At 31.2% G+C, this 14,546-nt stretch overlaps 1 protein-coding gene across 1 annotated transcript; it reads left to right on the top strand.

The window, feature by feature from the left end:
* Positions 1-809: 809 nt before the first annotated feature.
* LOC129939067 (sodium-independent sulfate anion transporter) lies at positions 810-12,659 on the top strand. The gene is made up of 7 exons (XM_056046933.1): positions 810-1,273; positions 1,353-1,523; positions 10,903-11,123; positions 11,193-11,532; positions 11,590-11,751; positions 11,856-12,142; positions 12,201-12,659. Exons 1-7 carry the CDS (start codon positions 934-936, stop codon positions 12,606-12,608), a joined length of 1,929 nt encoding a protein of 642 aa, XP_055902908.1. The 5' UTR covers positions 810-933; the 3' UTR covers positions 12,609-12,659.
* Positions 12,660-14,546: the final 1,887 nt, after the last annotated feature.

Below are 14,546 nucleotides of genomic sequence, written 5' to 3'. Positions count from 1 at the left end.
AATTTCGTTTAAAAAGTTAAGAAGATCAAATTTGCACCTACTGTTTATGCCATTTAATTAAAGATTCAAAAAATAACGAACAAAGTATTTTTATAACATCCCTGCGCTTTCAAAATACTTCTATGAGTTTATTTTCGTAACAATTAACTGAGCTCTTTGTTTGGATTTTTAACAACTTAACCAATTATAGCTACATATCTCGACATCATTCAGGATTAATAACTACACCATCTGATTTGGCGAATACATATCCCCTTAATCCCACACCCCACTCTAAAATCTCACAAGCGATATCATCTGTTTCATTACATAAACCTTCAATACATATAAGAATATAAAAACATACTTTTTTCGACCAAAGGAGGAGGCATAGGGGGATGAATGGAGAGGTGATTTAAATGTCAACAACACTAAATCCCTCCTCCCGAACACTGCACCGCCTATACCTTCCATACTATAATCTAACAACAAAAATTTGCGCTCTATAAATAATGATATCACAAGAAATCAGAGAATCGCACATCAAAACGGGCCCAGGTCTCAATTATCTTCTTCCATCAAAAACCTCTTTGCAATGTATGAACGTACAGTACATATAGATACATCTTCGTGACATGTGGAATCGTCTCCGATACGAAACTATGACGACAAATGTTCTGATGTACTCGTATAGTATAATCTTACCGCCTCCCTCTATCGTTTATCACAATTATCTAACTCCTGATGTAGCTCCACCTGCCTCTCCTTAGCCGAAGACGGTAAAGCAAACAAGAGCTCTCTCATAAAACTTAAGCCGATCATTTGCATGGGGCACAGTCAATGTCTGATGGTCCAGTTTCAAATCAGACAGTCGGAAGCGTGCGCTTGAGATACAACAAGTTCACTTCTTCGTAATCAGTCACTGAAATATATTGTAATAACTCGAGATACGATATGACAGACTCACGTCAAAATAAAACATCCTCACCGCCTTTGCCACCGCCATCGATAACTATCACATCGGAGAAGAACGATGAAGAGGCGGCTCGTGAGCCGCTGCAGCCCAAATTTACTCTCGGCAAGAGTTCGACCAGTGACCTCGGTGCTCGGACGGGAAAATTTATTCGCGGCCTTCTGCCAATCTCTACGTGGATCTGTCACTATGACGCCGAATGTGCCATTAACGATTTTATTGCCGGAATAACTCTGGGGCTGACTATCATCCCCGAGAGCATTGCATGTGCCCTGCTGGCTGGTCTTCCAGCGCATTACGGACTTTGTTCTGCGTTTTTAGGTGAGTAAACCATCATTTCCAAACGCACAGGAAATGTGCTCAGCTGTTTCTACTGTCTTCTCCGCCCTCACAACATTAGGTTCGTTTGTTTACCTGTTCTTCGGTTCGATTGACAAGGTCATCGTGGGACCAACGAGCTTAGTGGCCCTTGTTAGCGTGCAATTCACAATGGGCAAGCCAGTTGAGTTCGCTGTGGTGTTGACGTTCCTGGCAGGTATCGTGCAGCTGTTTATGGGAAGCCTGCAATTGGGTAAGTCAAATTTGACATTTTGTTTTGATTAATTTCAACGTTTATTACATACTCGCATCTCCCATCACTGACTGTCTCAGCGATGTGTGATAAGTGTCATCAAATCGGTTGTTAATTAGGATCTAAATGGAAGGGAAAACTCAAGCCAGACATGAGACAGGCATCAGGTCTTCTTAATTCTTTTGTTTTGACAAATTGTCAGAGATCTTGACGATACATAATAAAGTATATAGTTAGATAGGTATATGAGCTTTGATTTGAGTGTGCCAGCTATGAGGAAAGCCCTTGAGATTAGTTTTATTTTTCGTGAGATAGATATTTTACTCCTAACGAATCATGTGGCGTCTAAGTGGGCAAATTAATAAAGATACAACAAAATAAACGAACGATATGACAAGTTCAATTAGAGCCCACGAATTAGATAGTGGATATGATTTTTTTTTTCTTGTCACTATCACAATCCGTATTTTGAGTGTTGGTGTTGTGTGATTTGTTTATTAAAAATTATGAGCTGAATGTGAAAATGTGTGTAGTGTTTTTGTTGCTGATGCGGAACAAAAGTTAATAGTTTTATAATAATTGTAAATTCTAATTCTATCTTAATAACTTCTGAAAAGGTGAACAGGCGGGAAATGCAGAGTTTGTGGTAAATTCAAACTTATTCTCAGAGGAGTAAATTTTTAAGTGAAAAAACAATTATTTCTATTCCGGTCATTGAATAAGTTGTTAGTTTTTGAGAATACTTTAGAAAGCTTTGAGTATTAAAACCATTCAATAAAATTTAAAATACATACGAAAAAGACTATAAACTGATTTAATCGAAAAACTGGTTTTGAGTTCGGTCTTTCGGACTGCGAATATATTAACTCACATAGGAAGTTATTGCAATGGGTCCTATTTGTCAAATTGAAAATTTTGACATTTCTCGACGTTTCAAAGGTCTTTAGAGTCAAAATAAAAGATTCTTAGAAAGATGTTTGTGCGTGCGTGTGTACGTACGTCCGTACATCCGTACGTTCGCGACGTTTTTTTCGTCCTCCATAGCTCAAGAACCAGAAGAGATATCGATTCCAAATAAATTTTGTTATACAGATAATAAGGCAGAAAGATGCAGAAATGGCTCTCAAGAAAATTTGTCACCTCCAAAATTTTACGACTAAAATATGATTTTATCTCCAAAACAATTTTGTGCAACGAAGAATAATATGTTTGACATCTGATAAAATTTTGAGAAAAATCGAATTGACAGTTTTTTTTCATAAAAAATAAAAATCTAAAAAAAACATTACCAAAAGTTGGTAAAAATTGAATATCGATTCAAAAATATCTTTTTAAAAACTTGAAATTTAGGGTTCAAACTTATTTTATCTTATAAGAAATATTGTTTTCAACATTCTGAAAAAAATGAATGGACAGTATTTTTACAAAAAATAAAAACCTAAAAAAAAAATTAATAAAAGTTGGTAAAAATTGATTTTAGACACAAATATCTTTTCAAAAATTGTAAATATTGGCTTCAAACTAATTTTATTTTATAAGAAATATTGTTGAAAACAAAATCGAATTGACAGTTTTTTTTTACAAAAAATGCAACTCTTAAAAAAAACAATACTAAAACTTAATAAAAATTTACTCTCGACTCAAATAGCTTTTCAAAAATTAAAAATATTGGCTTCAAACATATTTTATTTCACAGAAAATATTGTTTTCGATATTTAGAAATTTTTAAAAACCCAACAGTCCGTTTTTTCATAAAAAGTGTTTTCAAATCGACAGACGGGATGGGAAGTTATCAGTGTGGATCGCATCCCAGCCTCTTTTTTTATTTTACAAATGAAAAGAGAGAAAGATGCAGAAAGGACTTTCAAATAATTGAGTGATTTTTTTTTTACTTTAGCAATTTAAAAAAGTGAGCAATTTGGTTAACCGCAAATATCAATACCAAAATGATATAAATACGAACAAATATATTAACTAACGGTTTTCTTATAAATCAAAATACTGAACAAATATATTTTTCACCATAAATTTTTTTCGAACAAAAAATAATATAATTGTCATCAAAGAATAAAGTTGTTGACAACTGTTAACATTTTTAGAAAAATCCAAAAGAACTAAAACCATTGCGGCAAACATTAAAGCAATTAAGTAAATTTTCAAAGCCATTTTTAACAATTTAACAAGCTTTAAGAAGGTTTCCTAATTTTAAACGATTTTAACATCTTACTCTCTTTAAACAAATTGTTGAAGTTAAAATATCGGAATGGCTACTTTAACTTTAATTAATTTGCTAAATCCAAATGACATCTGTACCATTAATCTTATAGGAGCAGTTAATAGAATGGTCCACTCTATAGTTACCGAGTTCCAATTAATAACTCAGTTTAAGCGTATTTACTTTTTTTATTTGCATGAATTGTCCCTAATTTGGATTGAGGCTTTACTTAAAAGGCTAATACCTAAGCAATTTATTAGAATCAATACCAAAAGAAAGGTTTAAAGTTTTGGAGCCACTTAGTAAATTTTTTTCAATATTTTGAAAATATAAAAAATTGTAAGCCTCTTACAAAAATGTTTTTAAAAATTTTACGTTATTTGTTTCAAACTAAATTAATAGTTTATTTTTGAAATAACCACAAATACTTCACAATATTGGTTAAAACTGATTGATATACATAACTCCAATATATTGAGAATTAATGAAGGTATTAATCGTATGTAGCGTCCTTTCCTTTCACTGTAGTTCAATTATCTGTGATAACCAGCATGGTTTTGTTAAAGTCGTTCAACTGTTACTAATGTGTTTCACTTTACGTCCTTTTGTTTAGATGTTTTTGAAAAACGTGAACAAGTAGATTGTATCCTTACTGATTTCAGCCATTGTCAAATTGAGTCATAAAACATTACTGTTAAAACTATCGCATCAAGGTTTTAACGACTATTTCATAATGAGTGTTCAAGTTTATTTGTTGTGTATTCTGGTGTTCCCCAGGGTAGTGACCTCGGTCCTATTCTATTTGTTTTATTTATAAATGACTTAGCTTTGATGATACAAAAATCATCTGTCCTAGTGTATGCTGATGACATTAAAAATTAAAAAAAAATGAACTCTTCATCTGACTGTCTTCCTTTGCAAGAAGACTTAATAATATTTAATATTTTGTCTGCGATCCCTTCCGTGGTTTCATGAAAGTCAAACACTACCACCTTATTCACAAAGACTTTCTCTTATAAATCTTCCTTCTTTGACAATTGATATGATGTACTTGTAGTTTTGTTTTATTGTTGGAATAATATACGGACAAATTTCATAATTATCAGTTCTTGGTAGTTTAAGCTTTAGATTTAGTCGTTCAAGTATAAGACTCCAGAAACCATTGAATAGAAATTTTAGCAGATCAAACTATGGTGTAGATAGACCCTTAAATCAATTAATTGAAATCTATAATAAATTTAATTCACCAAATGATAATATAAAAAGTATAAATTGCAAATAAATATTTTTCAAAAGCTTTTTAAGCTTTAGATTTTCAGTATATTTTATATTTATAAGAATTGTTAACATTAGTATTTAACAAATTATTATAATTAAAGAAAATTAAATGTTGTAGAAAGGAGAAGTATAAAAACCTTCAAAAATGCAAGTAAAAATTTGGTTTTCAATATCTTGACAACACAAACATGAAATCAAGCTTATTTTATAATACAGCATTTTATAAAAAAAAAAAACAATACCATCAAAAACAACTAAAAACTGCTTTTCGATTCAAGTGTCAAAGAAAGTTTTGACTTCAAACTCTTTCATCTCATTCAAGTTCGTGTTATAAATGTCCTAGACTCTTTTTAATTGATTGTAAACGAAATCAAACTTGTGAACCAAGTTAAAACTAGAAAATTTATTCGAAGTAAGAATCAAACAAAGTTTCAATCAATATTTCTTATCTACATGGATTTGGTTTCTACCCTACCGAAACTATGTATGTCTAATAATTGCTAACTATTGTGTAAAGTACGTCTTTCTGCTGTGAGTTTTGTTTTTGTTTTGTTTGTCTGTCTTAAGTGGTTCTAAATGACCGCTGTAATACTTACAGGAAAAATTCTATATAACATTTTTTTGTCAGAACTGTTCCCTTAAGTTTTCTTAATGATGACTTCATCTCGGGATATTAATACAAAGAAATGTCAATATTCTTATTTGTAAATGCATGTTTGTCAATTTAGGACCAAATAGCTAAATTCATGTTATCTGGAAGTCGAAATTTACCTAAAAGTAGAAGATACAAATTTGATTTAATAAATCTCCATGTCGAATTTTCCTTCTCGTTAAATAGGGTGCAAAATACAAGATAGCAGAATAATTTTTCCACGAAAAACAGACAAGAAAAAAATGAAAACTATGTTGTATCGTATCTTTTGTTTGTTTTAACAAATTGTCTAAATTTCTTCACTATTAATGTTTAGATTTGAATGAAAATTCTAATTCGTAGATTTGATGAAAGAATTCCGCATGTGGGTATAATTTTATTGTGGCGTTCAAGAGATTAAATAAAATAAAAATAAAACAAACAACAAATAGAAACAAAAATCGCAAACACAAGAAAGTGATGTACTCATACAACAAGTTCAATTATAGCACGGGTTTGTTTATAGTTTTTGTTGTTGTTTTTTTTTTAACGAGACGCTGCGCTGAGCCGCGTCGCTATCTAAATTGATAGTTGGTTTATGGTTAGCGGTTGAATAATTTGTTATGATATAAACGCACGTCACATATTTGTTTCTTAGGTTATGATTAAGTTTGATATTTCTTTTTTATCAATCAGATTTTCCAACATAGTGTCAATGGATTTATTTATTTCCTTGAAAAAAAAGGAAAATGTTCCAAAGCCGAATGGCCGCTTAGGCTTCAAACAATGACCAATTCTCATTTATTGACGAAGTAAATGTGTAAGGTCATGCATTGGCATGGACCTTGTCTTTTAAGTGGTTTAAAAAAAATAATAGACAAACCGAAAATTGTGATCAACTCTTCGAGATGTATCATGGTCATGAAACTTTTCTTGAAAACTTGCGATTGTTATGTTGCTTGTGTGGCACGTAGCTCATTCTTGTAGTGAATTTAACAATATCCAGGCGTTGAAAAGTGCGTCGTTTAATTTTTGATGATTGAATAGTTTTTACTTACCAACTGTTCAAAATTAAACCGTTCTTTGGAAAACCCCATGTCAAAACTCACATGTATTTATGATATGCAAATATATAATATCCAATATTTGAAATTTCAAGTCATTAAATTATATATTTTGAGAAATTAATGTATGTTGGGGGAGAGTACGATAGCTCAGGCGACAAAGTTTAATGACGGATTTGCAAAGAACAGTTAAAAAGGAACATTTTTTTCGATTGGAGGGGGGGTTTATCTGCCCCCGTTCAGGCGGTAAGAGCAATTCAAAAAAATAAATACGGTAAATGGAAAACTATTATTAAATTATATTGGTAGTATCTACAACTAAGCTTTAAACATTTTTAAAAAGGCAACACTTTTGTCTATTAGCTTGTTTGTAAACCAAGTCAAAACTATGTATAGTTTAAAAAAAAAAAAATTGTTTTAAACTCAAACTTTGTGCAAAAAAAAGTTAAAAAAAGGATTTGAAGTGTATTTTTTCAAACTTTAAAATTATCTAGTATTGTTTTTTTTAGACTGTATTGCTATATTTTTTGTTTTTGATCAAAAACCAAGAACTAGATGGTTTCATGTCTTCTAGTTCTTGAAAAAATTGAAAAGTACAAAAAAAAACATTTTAGTTTAATTTTTTTTTTGGCTTGAGTGGTCTTATTTTGATAGTTATAATAGAAGTTGCAAGTTTTGGGGGGATCAAAGGTGCGGTGGGTGCAAGATGTATGCCAAGTTTCTTTTGCTTTTAAATAAGCTGCATTTAAGAAACAATAATTTACCCTAGGTTTATCTTAATCCATATTCGATTATAATTATCAAAATAAGACTAAGTAATTACTTAAGCAAGGAAAAAGTAATTTAATTAAAATATTTTTGTTGGTAGTTTTCAATTTTCTAAAGAACTAGAAGAGATAAAATCATTAAGTTTTCAGTTTTTGATCACAAATAAGAGCAATAAATTCTAAAAAAAAAAACAGTAGTAGATAATCTTAAAGTTTTGAAAGATTACACTTTAAACCTTTTTTTAACTTGTACAAATTTTGAGTTTGAAACATTTTTTTCAAAAACTATGCATAGTTATGACTTGATTTAAAAACAAGCTAATAGACAAAAGTATTTGCTTTTTAAAAATGTATAAAACTTAGTTGTAAGTACTAGCAATATTATTTAATAATAGTTTTCCAATTAACGTACTTACTTTTTTAAATTGCCCCTACTGCCTAAACGGGGGGAGATAGACCCCCCTCTCATAGTTAAAAAGCTTGTTTTTAATTTTTCTATACAATAAAATTAATTTGAAGCCTTTATCTCAAATTTTTGAAAATATATTTGAGGCAAAAATTAATTTTTACCAACTTTTATTGATTTTTTTGGTTTTTATTTATTGTAAAAAAAACTGTCAATTCGATTTTTCTCAAAATTTTACCAGATGTTAAAAACGTTATTTTTCGTTGCTTAAAATTGTGTTGGATATAAAATCAGTTTGTATTCGTAAAATTTTTGGGGTAACAAATTTTTTTAATTGGATATTTTTCGAAAAATATATTTGTGGGATTGTGGGTTATTTGCATAGACTTCAAGAAACCCCACAGGAAAAAGGGTAGCGGGGTCAAATTGCATGACCTTAGTTGCCAATTCACATCACCCCTTCGAAAGATAACGGGTGTTGACTGATTGTATTCTGAACCGGTCGTCAGAAATTTGCCACCAAAGGTTGAAGAGTCGACTGTAAAGGGCGCAACGTTTGTGTTAACGAGCACTCATTTTAATAAATAAGTTTTATCATTTGAACGTGCTGATGATGATTTGGCATACAAAACTGAATAATAAACAAAAGATTTGATAAATGTCACCAAAACAAAATGGCAGCCACGGGGCCTATCGATATTTTATTTTATGGAGATAGCAAACAAATAATCTCAGGTAATCTCATATTTAGCTTTGTCATCCAATGGCCATTATAGTTTAAAGTGTCACATGGATGTCCAATAACCTGGGCAATAAAATAACCAAGGTAAAAAAATAAGTTCCATCACAAATTAAACTGTGCTAAAAAAAATCCCGTGCTACAAAATAACCTTGGTCTAAAAAATCAAAGTTTTACTTTTGATAAAATATAACTTATTTAAAAAAAAAACAGGGTTCAAAAACAAGGGCTTTAACTCCCCATATAGAAAAAAAATAAGCGAGACCAAATATTTTCCATAAACTGTAAAAATTAAATGTAATTAAAAGAAGTCCTTGTTGTTAGGTTGATTTTACCACGTTAGGTTTTCTTGCATTGGAATGGTTGAAACGGCAATTGCTTACATCCTAAAGATTAGTTTCTGGCCAAGATTTATTGAAGGCAAAATTAATAATTACTAAGCAAAGCCTAGGCCATGTACTTATATTGCACTTTGTATCAAACTTTGGTTGCGGGATTTTGCTCACGGCTGATTTATTAACTTGCCATAGGAAGTTATTGTAATGGGTCCGATTTGTCAAATTGAAAATTTTGACATTTCTCGACGTGTCAAGGACCCTAGAGTTGAAATAAAAGATTTTTAGAAAGATGTATGTGCGTGCGGGTGTACGTACGTTCGTACGTCCGTACGTTAGCGACGTTTTTTTCGTCGTCCATAGCTCAAGAACCAGAAGAGATATCGACTTCAAATAAATTTTGTTATACAGATAATAAGGCAGAAAGGGCTCTCAAGAAAATTGCGGGGGTGGTTTGTTTTACCATAGCATAGCAGTTTGAAAAAAAAGTGAACATTTTCGTTAACCCTAAATATCTTACGAACCAAAAACGCTAGAGACTTGAATTAAATTTTACATGATATATTGTGACGTGATATCAAATAAGTATATTTTTTGAAAAAAAAAAAATCCAACTAACGGTTTTTTTTATAAATCAAAAAAACTGAAAAATAAAATTTGTCACCTCCAAAATTTAATGACTAAAATATGATTTCATCTTCAAAACAATTTTGTGCAACGTAGAATAATGTTTTTGACAATTTTTTTTATAAAAAATAAAAATCTAAAAAAAAACATTACTCAAAGTTGGTAAAAATTGAATATCGATTCAAATATCTTTTCAAAAACTTGAAATTTAGGCTTCCAACTTATTTTATCTTATAAGAAATATTGTTTTCAACATTCTGAAAAATGTTGAGAAAAATCGAATTGACAGTTTTTTACAAAAAATAAAACCCTAAAAAAATGAATAAAAGGTGGTAAAAGTTGATTTTCGACTCAAATATCTTTTCAAAACTTTGAGATATTGGTTTAATTTACTTTATCTTTCAAAAAATATAGTTGTCATTTTTTTTTTAAAAAGTTCTCAAGCTCTTAAAAAATCACCGTTTATTTAATAATCTTTAAGTATGGAGTAGCAAGAAAAACCTTTAAAAAGTGTGTGTATTTACATTTTTGTAATTGTTGAAACTAAATTTCACATTTCACAAAAAAATTTGTATGAATTTTTTAAGTTCATTTTAACTAATGGTTAAAATCCATTCAATCCCCCTACTTCGCCTCATTTTTACTCTCCTGGCCAAACAATAACGACATTTCGGAATTCAACACTTCGGAGAAGTTAAAACTAACTTTGGTTTTTGAATAGTAACTGATGGAATGTGGAACTAAAAATTTCCAGTGAATATATTCACTAGAATCCTTAAAAATAAATGCAATTTATTTTTATACATTTTTTTAATAGTATTTTTTTTTAAATTGCCCCTGCCGCCTACACGGAGAGAAATAGGCTCTCCCCTTTTTTAGTAAAAAATGCTTGTTTTTACTTGTTTTACCCAAATCCGTTAAAATATCTTGTCGTCTGAGTTATCGTACTCTTCCAATATGTTGCTAGAAACTTTGAGGAATATGTTTTGAATAAAAAACAAAACTGAGTTAGAAGATATAAAAAACTTTATTAGTTTGTGTTTTCAGTGAAAAAGCAAGTATTGAAACAATTGGGCACATTTTGATTTTAGAAAATTCTTTCAAAAAAGTTACAAAAAGTTTCTTAATAATTAAAAAAAAACGTGCAGAAAAGAATTTTTATCATTAAACTATTGAATCTTTCCAACATTGAAAAACATATTTCAGATAATATACTTTGGTGTTAATCTTTACAACAACTTCTAAACTTTTTATAGAAATAATCAATTTTTAAGAAATCAGTAATTATATTAATCAACTTTGTATCTTATTTTTCAGGATTTCTGTTCGAATTCATCTCAATGCCCGTGATCAAGGCCTTCTCAACAGCAACCGCTATTCTCGTAATCGAATCTCAGCTCAAAGTAATGCTGGGAATCAAATATCTTGCAGCTGGATTTGTTGAATCTATAAAAACCCTAAGCTTTCGCTTAGACGAATCTAACTTAGGTGACTTCTTGATGGGTCTGTCAGCAATTGTATTTCTAATCTTCTTGGAGGTAATTATATATTTTGAAAGAGATAATTAACTTCATAATTATTCATACAAAAAAAACGTCTCAGAGTAGTTCATCGGGAAATTAGCCGAACGTCCAAATCAACCCAAAGCCAAAAGGCTCATCTACCAATACTTGTCATTTTCAAGAAATACCTTGATTGTGTTCATAACAGCAATGGTTACTGTTGTGTGGTTGAATAATTTACCTGAAACAAGCATTACAAAAACGGTACCCTATGCCCTGAGCAAGACTGCAATGTCAGGTTTGCCCAATTTTACTTTTCCAGCTATGAAAATTGTTACACCAGAGAAGACATTTTATTTTATGGACATTCTGGCTGAATTGAATTTGGGTATAATAGTCATACCGATTGTTGGAGTTCTAACAAATATTTCAATTGGAAAACTGAGTAAGTTTGGAAGAATTGTTTATGTTTATAACTAACAAGGGATGTCCATATTTTTAGCTCCCAAATGTAGAGCAAGTGCCAACCAAGAGCTTTTTACACTCGGACTGTGTAATGTGATAGGATCAAGTGTTCAATCTATGCCAACATCGGGAGCCTTTACACGCTATGCTATTAGCTCTGCTTGTGGTTTGAAGACGCCGATGGCTAATTTATACTCAGGTAAATTGAAAAGTATATCAAACATTCTTAATTGTCAAAAATGAACACTTAAGTTTGAAAGTCTATAACTTTAACTTTTTTTTGGTTTGTTGATCTTTTTTTAGGAATAATTGTCCTTCTGGCACTTGGTTTTCTGAGTCCCTATCTGAATTACATTCCTGAAGCCACCCTAGCAGCCATTTTGATGTGCGCCATTGTTAATCTTATAGATTTCAATCTACCCTGGAGACTGTGGCGCGAAAGCCGAAGAGACTTCTACATCTGGTGCATTTGCTTCTTAGCTTGTGTTATGTTCGGAGTGGAAGTTGGACTGCTGGTGGGAATTATCATAACAGTTTCATACCTTCTCTATCTTTGGGCTCGCCCAGATGTCACTGTTAAAATTGACTCGGTAAGTTTTCATTAGTTTTCGCAAAAAAACCTACTAAAATATAATTTTCTTTTGACAGATTGATGAAATGCAATACATTTCTGTTACACCCGGCAACGGAATCTACTTCCCAGCGATCAACTATATCCGTGGAAAGATCCTCAAGGCCTGCATTCAAGCTGACTTCAAGATTCCAGTCGTTATAAACTGTAAAATGATCACTGGTCTTGATTACACCGCAGCTCAAGGCATATCCCGTCTATCGACTGATCTCTGCCAAGAAGGCAGTGGGTCACTTCTAATTCTCTACCACATGAATCTCAACCAACAGAAACTCATCGATCTCACCGAAAATCTAGTCTTCTGCGAGAGCAAAGAGAAAATAAGAGAATTCCTAACGCAGGAATCCTTACGAAATGGCTTCATTAATCTTAAAGCACATATCCGGGCGTCCATTGACTTAGGCTATAAGGTTGACATAGAATAGAAAAAAAAATTAGATAAAATAGAAAAATCGAAAATTGAATTGGAAATTTAATCTCATTGTGGTTTTATGCTTTTCTCACTATTTCTATGCAATTGCAATTCAAATCCATTAACAGGATTCTTCTTTGGTTTTTGCGAATTCCATTAATGCATCTCGATGATGGTTTAGGTGAAATGTAAAAAGTAAAATGGTGGAAGTGGAAGTGGTACTCCATTAGTTACAGGTGAAGCGGTGCAACTTATTTCTACTATACACAACTAAGCTGCCGGAAGTGTGGTATTTAGAAAGAGAAAGACAGAAAAAAAGTTGCAAAATGCAGGAGAAAATGCAAAAAAATGCAATTACCAGTTCATTAAGTCATCTTCCTGTTAAATGACCTGAGAACTGATGGAAAATGGTTCTTCATCACCTTTCTATACTTTATGTATGTATGTAGTTGTACAACAAGGAAAATAAGAAGGTAAAACCAAAAAAAAACAGGACGAAAGAGAAGAAGTTTCTCGCTCTATAATGCACCGCTGTTTAATTTTATTTTAATCTTCTTTTCTATTTTGTGGCCTTAGCTTTGTTTCCATGTTCCTTTTTTCCCTTTATTTAATTTTATTTTATATCTCTGTTCACAGTTCATATATTTACATATGTATGTGTATGCAGTGTGGCAAGTTTATAAGTGCTTTTTTATGTGTACGAGGAGTATAATGGTGCATATAGCTTTGTGTCAATAGAACGAAAAAAAGGAGAAATATTTTAATGAAAAAGGATTTACCACATTACATGCAATCGGCTTTGATTCAGAATGAGGTCCTTACGGTGTCTCGTTAGGAGCTTTGATGATAATGTTAAGGTGGTTTGAAGACTTCTTTTCTGTCAGGGTCAAATATAAAGTGAGCAAAGGTCTTCCTCTGTTCGCTGGCTACTGATGTTAAAGTCAATTTCATGACTTAATATAAGATGAGGAAAAATGTTAATTGACATAGAATTTTCAACAAAATAAGCTTAATTTTTTTCGTTACACTTTAGAATTTTAAAAATTATTTATCTTATATCAAGTTTCAATTTACGATTAGAAGCTCATCATAGGTGTCTGTATTCGTGTAAGTAAATAATTGAACCTTAGCCTAGCACTTTTAGCCCTATTTATTTATATTTAAGGACGTAGATAAGGATTAAAGGAAGTGTATTATCCTCATGCCATTAGGAGCTTAATTTTTCACATGGACAGTTCTAGAGAAAGGAATCATAATTCATTTTCATTTATACCGTAAAACAAAAAACAAGGTTACAAAGTATGAACTTTTAAGCTATGGATAAGCCGTTAGCCTAGTTAGCAATTTTATAAATGTATGCAACTGTATAAAAAAGTAAATTATTTTACATTTCACAGTCGAAAAAAGCTATGCAACGTTTAAGAGGCTTTTTGTGGAATTAAAGCAAAAGAGTTTTTGCGCCGGGCCAACAACTCATATAATTTTTAAATTGTATAATGAATTAATGAATGCTTTTATTGCACATTTCAACATCATATAGAAAGCTAGGTAGGTACACAAGTGTTTTTTTCAATATATTGATGTCTGGCCAAATGGCGTACTTCTGAAGGTAAATTGCTAAATTTGACTACTAAATCGTCACATAATTTTTATAACAAATTAACTACGCAATGTAAAGAAAAATGTTCTTCGATGAAAAATGTTCTTCTAAAGAAGTCAATCGGATCAAAATTTTCTGAGTTATAAGTCTGGAAAAAAGTTAGTATTAAAATAAACACGTTTGAAGTTTTGAAAATAAGAGTAATTTTGCGATACCTTTAATATACAAGTTGGAAAACCGAGTACTAAAAGAGTTTTTTGCAGTGATATTTTTTTGACACAAGAGATCATATAGGACACAATTTCAGATAAAAAAAAAATCAATAGAAAACTACTGAGAGGTTCCTTAAAG

This window comes from Eupeodes corollae, chromosome 1, assembly GCF_945859685.1.
Source record: "Eupeodes corollae chromosome 1, idEupCoro1.1, whole genome shotgun sequence".
Taxonomy (NCBI): Eukaryota; Metazoa; Arthropoda; class Insecta; order Diptera; family Syrphidae; genus Eupeodes; species Eupeodes corollae.
This window is presented reverse-complemented; position numbering and strand designations above follow the sequence as displayed.

Bases quoted from the DNA above. Each gene is read 5' to 3' on its own strand.
- LOC129939067 (XM_056046933.1), top strand. From the start codon at position 934: ATGACAGACTCACGTCAAAATAAAACATCCTCACCGCCTTTGCCACCG. The intron at 1,274-1,352 runs GTGAGTAAACCA...TCACAACATTAG, and splicing joins ACTTTGTTCTGCGTTTTTAG to GTTCGTTTGTTTACCTGTTC. The intron at 1,524-10,902 runs GTAAGTCAAATT...CTTATTTTTCAG, and splicing joins TATGGGAAGCCTGCAATTGG to GATTTCTGTTCGAATTCATC.